Source organism: Protopterus annectens, chromosome 13.part0 (genome assembly GCF_019279795.1).
Source record: "Protopterus annectens isolate FY-2018-M chromosome 13.part0, PAN1.0, whole genome shotgun sequence".
Classification (NCBI taxonomy): domain Eukaryota; kingdom Metazoa; phylum Chordata; order Ceratodontiformes; family Protopteridae; genus Protopterus; species Protopterus annectens.
The window spans coordinates 1,351,361,447-1,351,378,974 of record NC_056747.1 but is presented as its reverse complement, the minus strand read 5'-3'; the positions used below and the strand labels follow the sequence as shown (position 1 = coordinate 1,351,378,974).

Sequence of the window (17,528 nt, the reverse complement as noted above, 5' to 3'; positions counted from 1 at the left end):
TTTCCTGTGCCACTGTCGAGCAGAGGTGTATTTCCGATTTCCCATCCACTCATCAAGATTTTTCTTGAAGAGTACTAATGAAGAACTTTGCTTGACATAGATGGGTAGCCTGTTCCAGAGTATGAGAAGTTTCTGGGACATGAATCTATCCCTCCAGCATGTCCTGTTTATTGTGGTGACAAGGTTTAGGTCCCTAGAGCATGTAGCTTGAAGGGATTGGGATTTCTTTAGGTGTAGCATGTCCAACAGCTCTGGGTTTGACATAGCTTTATATGTTAAGCAGAGATTACCTCAGAGTAGGCGATATGCTACGGAGTAAAGCTGGGGTTTTTTGAGACGGTCAGTGTAGGGCATTTGTTTGAGGCCAGTAATCCTCTTTGTGAGGTACTTCTGTGGCCTTTCCAGCTGCTGCAGATGTCTTGTGAGGTACATTCCAAAAGGGGCATTGTACTCTATAATGGGTCTAATGAGTGTCGAGTAGAGGGCAACAATGACCTCTTTTTTTCCTGGATGAGAACCCTTTTATGATGAGGTGTGCCACGTAGATGGCCTTCCTGACTACTGTGGCGATGTAACTATCAAAGGAGAGACTACTGTCCACCTGGGTCCCAAGGTCTCTTATCACACATTCGGTGTTAAGTAGATTGCTGCCTATGTGGTAGTTCATGGGTACAGAGTTTTTACCAAAGGGGATGGCACTGCACTTTTTGGCATTGAGCTTGAGGCCATGGCTTTGACACAAGGCATCTGTCTCAGCGAGGCCCTTCTGTAGGATGTCCACATCATTTGGAGACTTGACTATGGCTCCTAGTTTGCAGTCTTCTGTGAACTTCATTAGTCAGAGACCTTCTGTGTTAGCCTGTACTTCAGAGAAGTAGATACCAAACAGGAGAGGTCCCAGGACTGAACCCTGTGGTACTCCACTTGTCACTGGTTTGAGATCAGATTTGGAGTCTGCAACTTTTACAGTGTGGGTTCTGTCAGTGAGCCAGTTGGCAGCCCATCTTGTGAAGTAGGGATTTATACCTAGTTTAGTGAGTTTAGCTATAATTCCAGAATGGGGGATGGTGTCGAAAGCCTTGGCGAGGTCAAGATAAGCTGTGTGAACCACCTTACCCTCATCTACGGCTTTGATGACTGCCTCAAAGAAGTCGATCAGGTTCAGGAGGCATGATCTGCCTTTCACAAAGGCAAACTGGGTGGGATCCAGAGTTTGGAGGTTACTAATGTCTTTCTTTATGAGTTCCATGATGATACATTCCATGGCCTTGCAGACCAAGCTCGTCCGGCTAATAGGGCGATAGTTCTCGGGATCAGTGGTGGCTCCCCCTTTGTGGAGTGGGATAACTGTGGCTGTGCGCCATTCAGTGGACACAAAGCCTGATGTGAGGCTATTATTGAAAATGGTGCTAAGGTGGGGAGCCAGTTCTTTCTGAAGTTCGTGAAAAACGCAGCCTGGGATGTTGTCCGGTCCCATGGATGCTGTGTTTTTGGCTTTAGAGAGTGCAGCTTTTACCTGCGTAGTTGTGATTACAGGGACTTTGCATTCTTCCTGTATAGATATGGGCCCTTTAGGAGGTGGGGGGGGGGGTATATTCCGTAATTTTTGTGCTGTTGTGCTGTAACACAGAGCAGATCTGGGTGTTGCCATCGAGATTCTTGACAGCTATAGAATGCATTGTGGTTGTCCTTAGAATTAGTAGTGATTTTGTTTTCATAGCTAGCTTTGGAGGATCTTATAAGGGACCTCAGCTTCTTACTGAGGCTGACCAGGGAGCTCCTCCACTCATGGGATTTTACTCTCTATTGCAACAGTTTCTTCCTTCTGTTGTACAGTTTGTTTATAGCAGGGGACCACCAAATTGGCTTCCTTTTTTTGGAGGATAGCGTCTTGGTTCTGTTTGGGATAGTACGATCCATGCACTCGTGTAAGAGCTTATAGAGTGCATTTGTGTAGGATTCAGCAGTTGTAACTGTATTGTCCATCTGCATGGGTGTCATGAAGTTCACCACTTCTGTCTTAAGAAACATGAATTTGGCTTTGGAGAAATTTTGTGGTTTCCTTAATGGGGGGTGGGGGCGGGGGGTGGATATCAAGGGTGATTAGCTTATGGTCGGATCGGACCAACGAGGAGTTGACTTCAGGTGTGGAACACCGGTCACCCATGTTGGTAATGACTAGAGGTCTAGGATATTGTTGGCCCTGGTGGGGGTGTGAATACGTTGATCCAGGGTATTGCAGTTTATGAATTCCAGAAAGCATTGAGCTAAGGAGTTGGTACACAAGTAGTTTTCCCAGTAAATGGTGGGGTAGTTGACGTTACCCATTATTAGGGTGTTGGGTTGAACCCTAATATTTTCCAGTACATCAAGAAAGGTAGTCAGTCTGACGCTAATCCAGAAAATATAAACAACCATTCGGTCAATGTTGGCCTGTTCTAGATATAGCCCATACTAGATTTACTTGAGAAAGCAGGGTACAGGCTGAGGGTACTCTGGGAGAAACACACATTACTGTATACTATTTGTTATTATTGCTTTTTTTATTAATTTCTATTTTTGCACAACTGCTCGGAAATAACGTTCACCACATACAGCACAGCTTATCCCTCACTGCCACGATCTCCTAGCTTTAAGAATCCTTTTCTGCCTTCTTAAAATTTTATAATTTATACCGTTCATTCTTATTTCCTTTACATCTTCCCACTGTATTTCTCCTCCTTTTCCTACTGAGGAGTCAGTCCTCTGCTGTTCTTCATACTTAATGATATTACATTTTCCTGTGAGACACTCTCCCTCTGTCTTTCTCGATTCCCTCATGCTTGCCTAATCCACCGGTTTTAACCACCTTATTTCCCTTCTTAAATATGTTATTCTCCTTCATTGTCTTTAATATATAAATATGTACCTATTTTTATAATTTACCCTCAATATTTGTCTCATTTTACTATTTACTGTCTTCTGTTCACTGGTTTATTGTACAGACCTATAAAGTTGTAACATAACCAGCGGTGTACCCAGGAAATTACCTGTAAATGAATATAAAATAAACAATCTTAAAAAAACTGCAAGCAAGACAGAAAACAGCATAGTAAAGCCTAACAAAGCTGCCTACAGATTAAATCGGAGGAAGTGAAGCGACTGTAAAATTACTACTTTCTGCGCGAGTCATTAAACCATACAATAAACAGATCTGAACAGAAGTGCAATTTACTTTCCCATCTGCATGTTATACTTACTTCATCGATTAGCTTTCCTTCCACACGAAGTTCCCATGAGGCAATTCTTTCTGCTTCTTCTCCCTCAAGTTTTGCTGGAGTAAAGGTATTGGAGATGTATATTCGTAGTTTTTTCTTTTGCTAAAATTTTGTAAAGAATAATTAAGTTAATTCTTTCACAACTGCCGACCTTTGGAAATCTTATACAGTCGTCTTACGAACATAAACCAGTGGTGTCAATAAGTTAGAAAGTACATCCCAATACAGAAAAGCACACCTACATGAGATAATTTCATAACATCAGACTCTTGAGCGACACAGATGTCTGCTAGAGGTGGTTTACTATTGAAATGTCGAACGGCACTACATCGACTGTACTATAGTCGAACACGGAAGTTCAAAAATAGTAATGTCGATGACAAAAAAAAATCTAGGCCTGTGTTTTAACATGGGTCGAGGTAGGGGAGATGTTTGTAGTTCTGAATAATACTGAACACCTACCTCGACCCATGTTAAAACCATTCCTAGATTTTTTTGTCGTCGACATTACTATTTTCGAACTTCCGTGTTCGACTGTAGTACAGTCGATGTAGTGCCGTTCGACATTTCAATAGTAAACAGCTAGAGGTATTTGTAATTTCTTCGATGTTGGCACTGCCTGCTGTACCCCACCCCCCATTATCACTGGCCACAGCATAGCAGTCACTTTCTCAACCTGTCTTGTTTTACCACCCAAGCATTTTGTATTCTCAGAATGCAATCATTCAAACTGCAGCATATGTCATTTCAATTCTGATGTGAACCAAAAACAAACGCAGATAAAGCTACAATGAAAAAAAAAGATAGTAACTAAATTCATAACAAATCCTTACTGAAATAAACAGTCATTGCTTAGAGGTTAAAAAGGAGGGGAGCACTTAAATTAACATAAATAAAGCATGTACGTTAATTACCAGAGGGTGGGTGTGGTAAGGGAAAATGAAAAACTACACAATAAAAAACACATATTATAGGATTTATTGTTACTGCAATAACATGGGGCAATTGTGCTATTTTAGCAACAAATGCCTACTGTCAAGTCCAACAATTGTTTTATGTATATGTGGAACGCAAAGCATTGTACTCATTCAATGGTGAAAAAAGTCATGGGGTGTATAATGGGAAAGGTAAAAATACATCAAACCATCTCTGGACTAACAACTAACTTAAAATATTTTATGAATGCAAGAACAGTATATTACAAACACCAAGAACAAATACAGTCTGGGCAAGTGAAGGCTACCATCACATTAAATTTTTAGCTGTACTATTGATATATAATTACGTTAATTCTGTGAGAGTGGAGAGCTTTGAGCAGCCTATCTGTCCCTGGAGGAGTGGTTCCAGCCCAGAAGTTAGTTTATTGGCCATTTTGGGCTAATTTCTATCTCTTTCATTTCCCTGCTATAAAAACCGCGTTTGCACAGTTCTGTGCGCCGGGCAGTGCCGGTTAGCTAGGGTTAAATTCTTCATGGCTCCACTAAGTCTCCACTTCTGTTTTTCCTAGTCTAGTCCAACTTTCAACCTAAGCACTCAAAAAGCACCCTACAGCCCAGCACTTGCTCAGACCTAATAGCAAGCACTAATATACCCTGACACTTGATTGCCCAGCAGGACAAGGCTCATTATTCACCCCTCACCAACCAATTATTTATTTTACATTTGTTTACTGGGATAGTCCGACTGGATACATGTCCATTTTCAGCCGAAGCCCGGGGAGAAAAGCTCCACATAGACAAACTTGCATAGATTACACAGAAGTTAGCAAACAATTATAAAAACAAAGTAATTATATACAATGGGTTAGTAGTGTTCCCTAGTAGGGACTCGCAATTCTCATGGACAGACAATTAAAAGTAAGAGACATCAGATTGGAAGCAGAGCTTAGTGATGTAGTTACAAGTTATGATAATTGCAGAATATGCTTTTAGTTTATAACTTAGTCATGGTTGGTACATGGGCATAGCCAATTCACTCTGAGATACTGTTTGAGGTTTTTTTTTAAGAGACTTTTGGAGGATTGTAGGGTTATATAGTTTGGCAACGAATTCCAGGTTTTGCCAATGAAGTTGGCAAACAGGGATTCACCAGCAGAGTTATTAGCTTTGTGGGTTTATGTGTATTTATGAATACACATACACCAACCAAGCGACTAAGCAGCTCACCCTATTATTCAGGCATGACCAAAGGGCAATTTCAGGTGTACTCTCCAGTCCAGCTGGTGAATCCGGGTATCCTGAAGCAATGTTACAACTGCCTCGTACACAGACAACCCCTCTCCTCCTACTACAAAACACAAACATATGCGAGAGATGCAATTATACAGCCAAACTGGAGGATATGCAGTCTCACCCAAGACTGGAACAGACAGTCAAGAGGAGAAGGTTAACACTTGGCACCTCCAGCCACACATAGACCTATTAAACCAGCACTGGCAAAAAATACACAAATACACAATCATACTTGGAGGCTCTAAATAAAAACCTGGAAAAGCATCAGAGACCTCCAAAGCAGACACCCAAACAACCTGCATCTCCCGTCACAAACCAGACAACACATAAAACACAAAATCAGTGTGCCGCACAATCACAGCCCTTAAGGCGAAATAACATACCTAACACACTAGTAATAGGTGACTTTATAGTCAGGCACACTGACGTCCCACTCACTAGGCTGGACAAGCAGAAGGTTACTGTTAGCTGCCTGTCGGGTGCCAGAATCTGCCACATAACACAAGCACTCAGGTCACTCCAGAATAAGTACAAATATGACTCTGTCATTGTTCATGTTGGTGTGAATGACCTGAGCCATACCTCCCTGGATTACATGAAAAGAGACATGGAAGAAACCTCCGATCTTGTAGCCCAGGCAGGTATGACCCTGACCCTGAGTAGCATCCTGCCCTCACCAAGAATGATACCTCAGTATAAAGAAAAAATAATCAATTTCAACAATTGGCTAAGTATCTGGTGTCATTCAAAGGGGATCCAGTATCTGTCAGCCTGGGATGACATGCTCGACAAGCCGCGTTGCTTCGCAAGAGACGGCTTGCACCTGTCCCCCCTAGGCTTTCGAATACTGGCCAAGGCTCTTGTTGCCCCCATATGCTTTTTTTAGGCAAGGCTCAAAAGTCAAACCCACCTCAGTAAACAGCACAATTAACAAAAAACTGAGGGTTATGCTACTCAACGCCAGGAGTTTAAATCTCAAAATGCATGTGCTCGAAGCACTCCTCAGTATGGAGAACGTCGACATCTGTGCAGTAACTGAAACCTGGTTCAAGGCTCCAGAGAGCACCGCAGCACTACCGAGCTACAACTCGTACCACACGTTTCGGCCACAGAACATGGACCGAAATACAAAAGGAGGGGGTGTATCCATATTCAACAAGGATACTTACACCTCCAGGTTAGTGGCGCAGCATGATACCTCCGAGATCATCCATGTGCAACTAACATCGGGCAAATCTGCAATGCAAATTGCTGCCTGCTACACATCACCCTCCATGACCCAGGACCACCACTCCACCTTTCTGGAGACAATGGAAAACATGAAGGTCCTACCGAACACCCTGATATTGGGCGATTTCAATTACCCTACCATTAACAGGTAACACTACTCGAGTACAAACTCCCAGGCCCAGCGCTTCCTGGAATTCATCAACTCAAACGCACTGGATCAGCTGGTAAACTCCCCTACCAGAGGTGAAAACATATTGGACCTGGTCATCACAAACATGGGCGACAGGTGTTCCACACCAGAGGCCAACCCGTCACTGGTTAGATCAGACCATAAACTAATCACTCTGGATGTCCCCACCCCACCACCATCCCCAACTAAGGAAACCACAGTAAAAAACTTTTCTAAAACAAACTTCACCTTACTTAAGGCAGAGGCGGTAAGTTTCACAGCCCCCATGCTAAAGGATAATGCTGCCCAAGATGCAGAAACCTTTACAAATGCACTCTGCACCTACAAGGATGCATGGATCGTGCCATCCCTAGCAAAACTAATACTCACTCCTCTAAGAGGAGGAAACCAGTCTGGTGGTCCCCTGCCATACACAGGCTGTACACTAGAAGGAGGAAACTAGTTCAGAAAAAAAAAAAAGCAAATCCCAAGAAGGAAAGACATCCCTCATCAGTATCAGTAAGAAACTAAGGTACCTCATGAAATCATCCAAGACTAATTTCGAAAGAAAAATAGCCAAGGATTCAAAAGATAACCACAAAGCCTTCTTTAGCTATGTTAAGAATCTAAGTGGCAACTCGCAGATATGCACTGAACTAGTGCAAAATAACACAAAATATACTGAACCTACTGATATTGCCAACATCCTGGCAGATAGATTCAGTGCAAACTTCACCCCCCTCTCACCCCTAAAAGGGCCCACTACAATACCAGAAAAGTGCAGTGTCCCGGAAATCACAGACGCACAGGTGAAAATAGCCCTTTCAAAAGCCAAAAACACAGCGTCAATGGGGCCAGATGGTGTCCCAGGCTGTGTCTTGCACGAACTACAGAATGAACTAACCCCCCAACTAAACACGCTCTTCAACCTCAGCCTCTCCACAGGCTATGTGCCCATAGAATGGTGCACAGCAACGGTTATTCCACTCCACAAAGGAGGGGCCAAAACTGACCCTGGTAACTATCGCTCCATAAGCCTGAGTAGTCTGGTCTGCAAGGCTATGGAGCACATCATCATGGAACTCATTAAAAACATTGGGAACCTCCAAAACACTTGACCCGACCCAGTTCGGCTTTGTTAAGGGCAGATCATGCCTACTAAACCTGGATGACTTCTTCGAGACAGTCACCAAGGCCATAGACGAGGGAAAGGTTGTTCACACAGCCTACCTTGACCTCGCCAAGACTTTCAACACCATTCCCCACTCGGGTATTACAGAAAAACTCACCAGCCTGAACATAAACCCCTACGTCACGAGATGGGTTGCCAACTGGCTTACAGACAGAACTCACACAGTAAGAATAGCGGGCTCCAGGTCCGACTCTAAACCAGTCACAAGTGGTATCCCGCAAGGCTCGGTCCTGGGACCCCTACTGTTCGGCATATACTTCTCAGAAGTACAGGCAAACACAGGAGGACTATGGCTAACCAAGTTCGCCGATGACTGCAAACTGGGAGCCATAACTGACTCTCCGGCTGACACGGACATCCTCCAAAAGGGCCTTACTGAGACGGACACCTGGTGTCAAAGTCATGGCCTCAAGCTAAATGCCAAAAAATGCATAGTCATCCTGTTTGGGAAAAACAAAACACCCACGAATTACCACATAGATGGCAGCCCCCTTAATACAGAAGAGGTAATAAGAGATCTGGGGACCCAGGTAGATAGTAATTTTTCCTTTGAAAATCACATTGCCAAAGTAGTTAGGAAATCCTTCTATGTGGCCCATCTAATTACTAAAGGGTTCACATCTAGAAATAAAGAGGTTAAATAAAGAAGCCCCTCTACTTGTCACTCATCAAACCCATCATAGAGTACAATACCCCCATTTGGGATGTACCTCACAAGACACTTCCAACATCTGGAGAGACCACAAAAGTACCTCACCAAGAGGATTACTGGCCTCAACCATATTTCCTATGCAGCCCAACTGAAAAAACTCCGGCTGTACTCAGTGGCATATCGCTTACTCAGAGGTGATCTCTGCCTGACTTACAAAGCCATGTCCAACTCAGAATTGATGGACATGCTCCACCTAAAGAAATCCAAGTCACTGTGAGCCACGAGCTCTAGTGAGCTAAACCTCACCACAACAATAAATAGAACATGCTGGAGGGATAGATTCCCGTCACAGAGACTCCCCATGCTTTGGAACAAAATTCTTAACTACATTAGGCAGAGCCCCTCACTAACACTCTTCAAGAGAAACCTTGATGATTGGATGGGTAACAGAAAATACACCCCTGGGAGCACTACATTGGCTCTGCTTGACAGAGGATCAGTTAATTAATCAATGGGGCGGCGAAAGCCGACACTCTGGCTAGGCTTATAAATGCCCTCAGGCAGATATAGTAAATTAGTAAAATAACCTAGTCACTAAGAAAATGTCTACATAAAAAGTGGCATGTCTATTTTGCATTTCCTAAAGGAAATAAAAATCTTAGTAAAATTGTATCAAGTTTTTTATAACAAGGACACAAATGGATACTGAGAAAAAGTAGTTGTGTGGCATTTACTTTAACAAAAGTTAAATGAAGTGTTGGATGGACTGTACCTCTCTCTCCATCAAAGGAGTCACACCTGGGAATTTTTTTTTCATCTCCCTGGGCCTGTTTGTTGCATTGCTGATCCTCCTTCAGAAGGCTGAGGCTTTAGGCAGCCACAGTCTCCTAGATTGGCGGCCAAGATCCACTCCCATTCCCCCAAAGGGTAGGCATGTCTATCCTCCTAATATCAACTCCAATGGTCCAAAAGCCACTACACAAACTCATGTTGCTTAGAGTGTAGTCAGGGCTTTATCCCATTACAGCAGTGATGATCAAATGGTAAATAAACAAGGCAAAAATGCAAAGCACGAAGTCTGTTCTCCATGAGGATTATAGTCAGACAGCAGTATCTAGAAGCAAGATGTACCACATGACCTACAGCTTCCAGCAGTCAGCTCACCATATCAGGTTTGTTTTGTATCAGAAGTACAAACCCAATCATGTGAGTCCAGAAACTTCTAAACAAATAAACAAACAAACAGAAAAGCAGTAAATTCTGAAAACTGCTGTTAAACTTTTCAGACATTTTGCTGTATACTTTTCTGTTATTTGTATATACTAACTCCAAGATCACCACACCTTCAAGTAGTAATACTCTTGACATACAGCAACTTCAAACCCAGCAACATTTCCCTCACATTCACAATACTGCTGCTATAAGGAATGCAGTTACTGTCCTCAGAATCCCAAAAGGCATCCTTTAAAATATACTCTCATATCTCATAACCACAGTTTTTAATTATGAAATAAAAAATCCAAGCAAACATTGGAGGTGGGATGTGCATAAAAAAAGAAGTTGTGTACTCACCATAACGTTCCATCTGAGTAGTTGTACTTCATTTGTCTTCAACCTGTGGGTTACGGATCCGTATCGGATCCGACTCGGCCGCATAACTAGCATCTGATCCAAGCTCCAAGCTCCTCCCTTTATCCATAATGCCCTATGTTTCCTTCCTCCGTTCAGATCGAGTTTGCTGCTCAAAACATAAAACATACCCAACCAACAAGACCTTACCACTACCAGCAACCCAAATTTCCTGAGGTAAAGCATGGCAAAGGACATCCCTGAGGTGTCCGCCTACCATATATATAACCAACACAATACTGACAAGGTTGGGGAAGGAGGGGAGGATGGTTGAAGACAAATGAAGTACAAGTACTCAGATGGAATGTTATGGTGAGTACATAACATCTTTATCTGAAGTAGTTGACTTCATTTGATCTTCAACCTGTAGGACAGAGTCCCTAGCTACTATACACCTGGGAGGCCCTCACGGCAGGATATTCCGGAGCACGGCAGAGCCAAAATATGCCCTGTTCCTGGATATGATGTCCAATTTATAATATGAAATGAAAGTATGAGATGAGGACCAAGTAGCTGCAGAACAAATATCCAATGACACCCTGGACCAAAAAGCTGCTGAAGTAGCCATAGATCTGGTAGAATGAGCTTTTATCTGACCTGATGGGGAAATTCCTCTAAAGGAGTAAGCCCGAATAATACATTGGGAAATCCAGTGGGCAATTGTAATTTTGGCGACTGGTTTCCCTAAAAAGGGTTTTGAGTAAGAAACAAAAAGTTGGCCAGACTTACGAAAGGCTTTTGTCCTGTGCAAATAGAACTGTAATTGTCTACGCACATCCAGCAGATGTAATTTGTATTCTCCTATATTTTTGAAATTTGGAAAAAAAGACTGGAAGATTGATAGTCTGACTAATATTGACTTCTGACGCTACCTTGTGGAGAAAGGATGGGTTAGTATGTAAAGATACCCTATATTTATGAAAAATCATATAAGGAACCTTGATATACAGCTTGAAGTTCTGACGCTCTCCTGACAGAAGTAACGGCAACTAAAAAGCAGTTTTCCAAGCTAGACAATGCAACTCTACCGAGGCTCCAGGTTCAAAGGGGGGCAAGACTAAAGCAAGGTTCCACTATGTCCCACTGAGGCGTTGGGTCCTTCATCGAGGTCTCAAAAGAAAGGTACCCTTAAGGAAGGCCTTGCAAAGTTTAGAAGAGGCCAACAAAATCATATTTTCCCCCCACATGAAAATTAGAAATTGCAGCTAGTTGGACTTTGACAGTGGAGGAATTGGCACCTTGCTGAAAAATCCCAAAAATTCCAATACAGCAGACACTGGAGCAGTAAAGGTATCCATTGCACGTTGCGAGGCCCATAGTGAAAAACATTTCCACTTACTATGGTACACCTTCCTGGTGAAAGACTTGTGAGCCACCACCAAAATGTTTTTAATGGGAGAAGATAAACTGGGAGTCCTAATAATCATGGGAAATGGAGCAGCCAAGCTGCGAGCTTCAGACTGTCCAGGTCTAGATGAGGAATCCTCGAGGGATGAGAAATGAGATCCAGAACTGGATCAAATGTCCATGGTGGAACTACTAAATTTATTTATTTATTTTACATTTGTTGACCGGGATAGTCCGTCACTGTGAGCGCATTTTCAGCAAAGGCCCGGGAGAAAAGCTCCAATAAAACAAGAACAACACTGACAGGTACAGTGTTGGTTTTACATAGAATTTAACAGACATATCTAGAGACAATAAAGAAAGTACAATATACAATAGGCACTTTAGTAAAAAGGAGAAAGTTATTACAATATAGTAAAGTTTTTTATATATATATATATATATATATATAACTTTTTTTTTTGAGGGCAGAGAGGGAAACCAAACTTGCCAAGGCCAGAATGGGGTGATGAGGTTCACAAAGCTCCCCAGTCTGCGAGCTTTCTGAAGAAATTTTGATATCAAGGGCAGAGGAGGACAAGCATAAAGGAGACTGGGAGGCCAGGCATGAATCAGAGCTTCTCTTGGGGTCTTCCCCCTGAGGGGGGTTCAGAGCACAGAACTCCCTGCATTTCATGTTGGAAGGAAATGCGGAAAGATCACAGCAAGGCCGACCCCACTTCTGAAAGACTTGCTCTGCCACTGAAGTATTCAGAGACTGCTCGTAGAGCATCAGGATAGACCTGCTGAGCCTGTCCGCTAGAGTGTTGGACCATCCCGGAATCTGCGTTGCTACCAGAATACAGCCTGTGGCGATCGCCCATTCCCACACTGTCATGGCTTGGTGACAATGGGAGTAAGATCTGGTTCCCCCCTGTTTGTTGATGTACTAGACAACCAATATGTTGTCTTTCTGGACAGCAATTGTCCCTAGAGGAAGATGGGCATGAAGAGCCTGCAACGCAAGAAGCACCGACCTCATCTCCAGGACCTTAATTTGCACACTGGTCTCGGAAGGGGACCACATGCCTTGAACTGTCCTTCCTGGGAAGTGCCACCCCCCCCCCCAAGCTGGGAGGCATCCATGGTCACCGTGGTCTTCAGAAATGACGGGCGTAAGGGACATCCCCTAAATAGATCTGAGGAATGAATCCACCACCAAGGACAGTCCCTGCACACTTGGGAGATTCCAACTGATGAGACAACAGCAGATCTAATAAGGACCACTGAACGGCAAAGGTCCACTAAAGGATCCGCATGTGAAGGCACGCTAAGTGTAGCAGGCTGATAGTGGCCGCCATAGACCTCAACGCCCTCAGTACCACTTCTGCTGTCAGAGATTGAGCTTGAAGGACGTAAAGAACGTGCATCTTTAGGCTATGAATCCTGTCTGGCGTAAGGAAAACTTTTGTCTAGATATTGTCTAACCGAGCCCCAATGAAGTCTAAGATCTGAACAAGGACCAATGATGACTTGTTGAGATTGATGATGATGCCCAGCCTCTGGGCTAGTGAGAGGAAATAATCCCTGGCTTGACAAAGCTGATACTTGAAAGGGGTAGCGAGGAGCCAATCATCCAGGTAAGGGAAGACCTGAATACCCAGAAGCCTCAGGTGAGCCACTACTACTGCCATCCCCTTGGTGAACACGCTGGTGGCTGTGGTGCCTGTTCATCTTGATATGGTTGTATGCATCATGTAGGTCGATCAAGCACATCCAGTCATTTGCCTGCAGGAAGGGCAGGATAGACTGAAGTGTGACCATCTGGAATTTCGCCTTGGCAACTGACAGGTTCAAGGTAGATAGATCTAAAATGGGTCTTAGGTCCCCCGTTTTCTTTGACACTAAAAAGAACTGAGAATAAATGCTTGATACGGACTAGTCGAGGGGGACAGTTTGGATGACTCCTTTTATTAGCAGCTTTTCTATTTCTAGAGCTGCTTCCTCCCTTTGTGCTGGTGGGACGTCCGGGAGGTGTTTTGGTTGAAGGGGTGGTTCGAGGAAAGGAATTGAATAGCCTCTGGATATGATCTGCAACACCCAATGATCTGTTCTTAAAGACTCCCATTCCTTTGGGTGTAGCAATAACCAGGCCGTTCAGGGCTGCTGCCCAGGTCTGTATGAGAATGGTTCTGGAGACCTATAATTTCTGGGACCCCCTCTGCCTCTAGGGTGACATCTATCATAACCCCTCTGCTTCTCAGAGATGGGGAGTCCTGAGTGTCCCTGGAAAATGCCTGAGACTTCCAGAACCACATCTTCTTAGCCCCCCGCTGATTCCTAGAAAAGGATCTTTGAAAGGAGGAGAAGCGGATCCCGATGGCAGACAGCGTCTTCCTGTCCTTCTCACTCTGGACCAAAGTATTGTCTACTATCTTCCCAAACAGGGAAGAGTACTGTGCCAGCAGTCCTAGCGGCTCTTTCAGTAGCATGGGAAGGATGATGCATGGATGTCTTAGCGACTGACTTACTAGGTCTCGCTGCAGTCGAATCACATGTGCCATGTAATTCAGCGCTTTTACTGAGGAGGTGGCTGAAGAGTACACCCACTTTCCGAGTTGATCCATCGTCCTTGACTCTTGGTCAGGAGGATGGACTGAAGAGCTCTCCTGAGCGAGCTCTTTTTTAGTGGCAGCTGCCACCACCATAGCATCAACTGGGGATCCTTTGTTCCAATACGTCCTATCCGAGGAGGGAGGCTAAGGACTTTGTCCGGGCACTTTGGGATGGCCCCCCCCTTTGGTGGAAGAGTTTCATGTCTCCAAAGGAGTGTTTTTGGTAAGGGACTCAGGTGGGGAGTCCAAGTGCCTCCTTTTACATGTCTGTTTGTGAGGAACCTCCTCAGTGGGAATCTCTGGGGGGGGCTCACGAACGTCCTGTTGTTCCCAAGCAGAGGCTTCCTTCGGGAAACCAGCAGAAGGCTGTCCCCGAGATGGCAGGATGGTCAGGACCGTACCCAAAACAGAGGGAGTCTGAGCGGAGTCAGAGTACGAGATGGTCAAGGGTCTCGACAACACAGACAGAAACCTCTCCACCATGTCAAAGGCCAAAGGAGAATGGACATCCCAAGAAGTGCTCGTAGGAGCTATCCCCTTCTGACCTGACGGGGGAGTCAGAGCAGGGACTCCAGGAGCAGAGATAACAAGGGGAAGACTGCACTCTGACACACTCGGAGCCGACAGCAAACCCTTGGATCTGACTCCGAGGCTACGGCTCCGAGAGCTCGGATCCGACCCAGTCAGATCAGACACGCTCAAAGCAATGGCCAGAGTTGAGGTACAAGGTAACCATCGGCGCTGACCCCCTGGCCCCAAGGGTCCTTGGATCCCGGGGCTCTGAAACCGAAGGTCGGATTGGAGAAGGAGTAATCTGGGTAAAGAAAGATTGCGAGCTCCCCGCTCCGGAGGGAGAGGGGACAAGCAAGACTCCCATCTGAATATGGGTGTGGATGAGCTTCCGCATCATCCCATCCATCTCTGCTTCACTAAGGCTCCTGGTGGAGTGGGAGGAGGAGGAGGCTACCGACACCAGTCAGGAATGCCGAGGAGGTAAAGGCCGAATGGGAGACCGGATCCGGGACTCCTCTAACTCAGGGGAAAACCTGGGAGAATAGAGACAGGGAAATCCTGGTCTGGTCGCTGGCCTGGTTTTTGGCAGAGGCCCTGCCGGAGCCAAGTGGTCAGGCAACCACTTCTTAGGCCTATCTTTTCGACTTCTCCCCTTCCCTCGGCCTCTTGGCGGGACTTTTGCGTCCCAGTGGCCGGGGAAGGGGAAGAAGCTGAGGCCGATGCAGAAGCCGGGGTTGCGGGGATAAGCTTATCCCTCCTGTCCTTGAGTGCCCGTGGGTTAAACCCCACACAGATAGAACAGGAGAAAAGCAGATGAGCAGCCCTTAGACATACCACTCACAGAGTGTGGCCATTGGCTGGGGAGAGCTTATGGCCACACTCTGTGCCTTTCCTAAAACCTAGTTTTGGGTTATCAGTCATACTCCCAAGACAGGCCCACCAAACTACACACACACACACACACACACACACACACACACACACACACACACACACACACAAGGTGCTATAGAAAAGGAACAGAAAGGAGAAGAGTTTTATTTATTTTTCCCTGATGACCAAACACAGGGTGGGAGGTAGAAAGTACAGAAAGAGTTAGAAAGATTAGAGATAGAGAAAAAAGCCCAAAAATGACACATTTACCCAGAAAAAAAACACTCTGAGCATGATGCTTACTATTTCTGGCGAAATGAGATCTGAAGGGAGGAAGGAGAGAGGGGGCATTATGGGTAAGGGGAGGAGCTTGGAGCTCTGATCAGATGCTAGTTATGCGGCCAAGTCGGATCTGCTAGAGATATGTAGCCCACAGGTTGAAGACCAAATGAAATCAACTACTTCCGATCAGATTTTTTAGTGTCACAGAAAAATCAAAACAGCAGCCCACTTAGCTTGGAATGGAACAAACAGTACCTGTGGTTTCTTTTCATCAGAAATAGTACAGCCGCTCACAGCCCATTCAGGAATAGAAGGTCTACAGAAATCTCAGAATGTACGCCTCAAACAGCTCTATATTCAGATAATTCTTTCAAATTTAATCCACAAGCGAGTCCCAATTGGGTTCTCACACTCCAGATCTCTGGGACCTTTAGGTCAAGCTACAGCTGACCCTTCCTGAACCTTCAGTTGAGCAGTGGACTTCCTGACTGCAACCCGTGAAGCTACTTCCTTCTATATAGCTTTATTTGGAAATCGGTGCCTTTTAAGCTAACCATACAGAGTATGCACCCGACTAATTGCATGCAGCCGACTAACTGCTGTGAGAAAGCTGCCATACTCCATAATGCAGCACACATTTCAAAGACTCATTACCCATTGACTAGCACCAACATATTGTTATATCAACCAATACGTGTGATCATTTGTGTGGAATGTTGCTAGAACCCAGGTAGCTACTTTTAATGAAGCAATCCACTGTGGCCTCCAGCTCTCATGCCCCCCCCACTTCCTCTTATTCCAGTGTACTCCCCCCACACAATACCCTTTCAAATAGCTTAGCCTGTGCGCTATCCTACAAACTAGAATTAAACAACTTAGTCTGTATAAACGGTGTTCTTCTCCAAAATGTAAAATTAAATGAAGTGAGTCAAATTCCACTTACTTGTGAACTTCATCTAATACTTGAAGTGCTGTTCATTACGGAAGATCCGCCAAATTGTTGTCAGCCCCTTAATACTCAGTCTCCCCTCAGGCAGTGTGGAAACAGTCCTACACTCACTAAAACTTCTTACTAAACATACATTTACATATATACAAACACTTCCGGCATGGAAAATAAAGTCATTCTAGCCTGTCACTATAACAAAAAAACAAGTTATTTTCTTACCATAACGTTGCATCTGTCTTGTCCATCTTCATTTCCATTAATCTGTGGGTCACAGTTCCGATTCTCAGAACCAACTACCATTCTCTACCAGCTTGAGACTCCTGACTTCAGCTCCTCCTCTCTACCCATACTGCCCCACTCTCCCAGAATACCTCAGATCGAGTTTGCCAGAAACAAGGCAAAACAGCTGACAAATGTTATATTACTCTAAAAAGACACACAGCTCAAATATGTCTAAATATAACAATGAAAAGTACATCAGAAGCTCAACCAAAGGAAGAGAGATTCCTTATCAATTCTACCAGTCTTCCCAAAGACTTGGATAGGGGGGAAGGGGGTTGGGAAGGTTAATGTAAATGGAGATGGACAGCACAGATGGAACGTTAGGGTA

General features: G+C 44.6%; 1 protein-coding gene across 1 annotated transcript in view; it reads right to left on the bottom strand.

Moving 5' to 3' along the window:
- Nucleotides 1-17,528, bottom strand: part of SMARCD2 (SWI/SNF related, matrix associated, actin dependent regulator of chromatin, subfamily d, member 2) — a 654,116-nt gene that overhangs the window by 451,512 nt on the left and 185,076 nt on the right. The window contains exon 5 of the mRNA XM_044055380.1: nt 3,240-3,359. Coding sequence (XP_043911315.1) covers nt 3,240-3,359 — 120 coding nt within the window. The remainder of the gene's footprint in view (nt 1-3,239; nt 3,360-17,528) is intronic.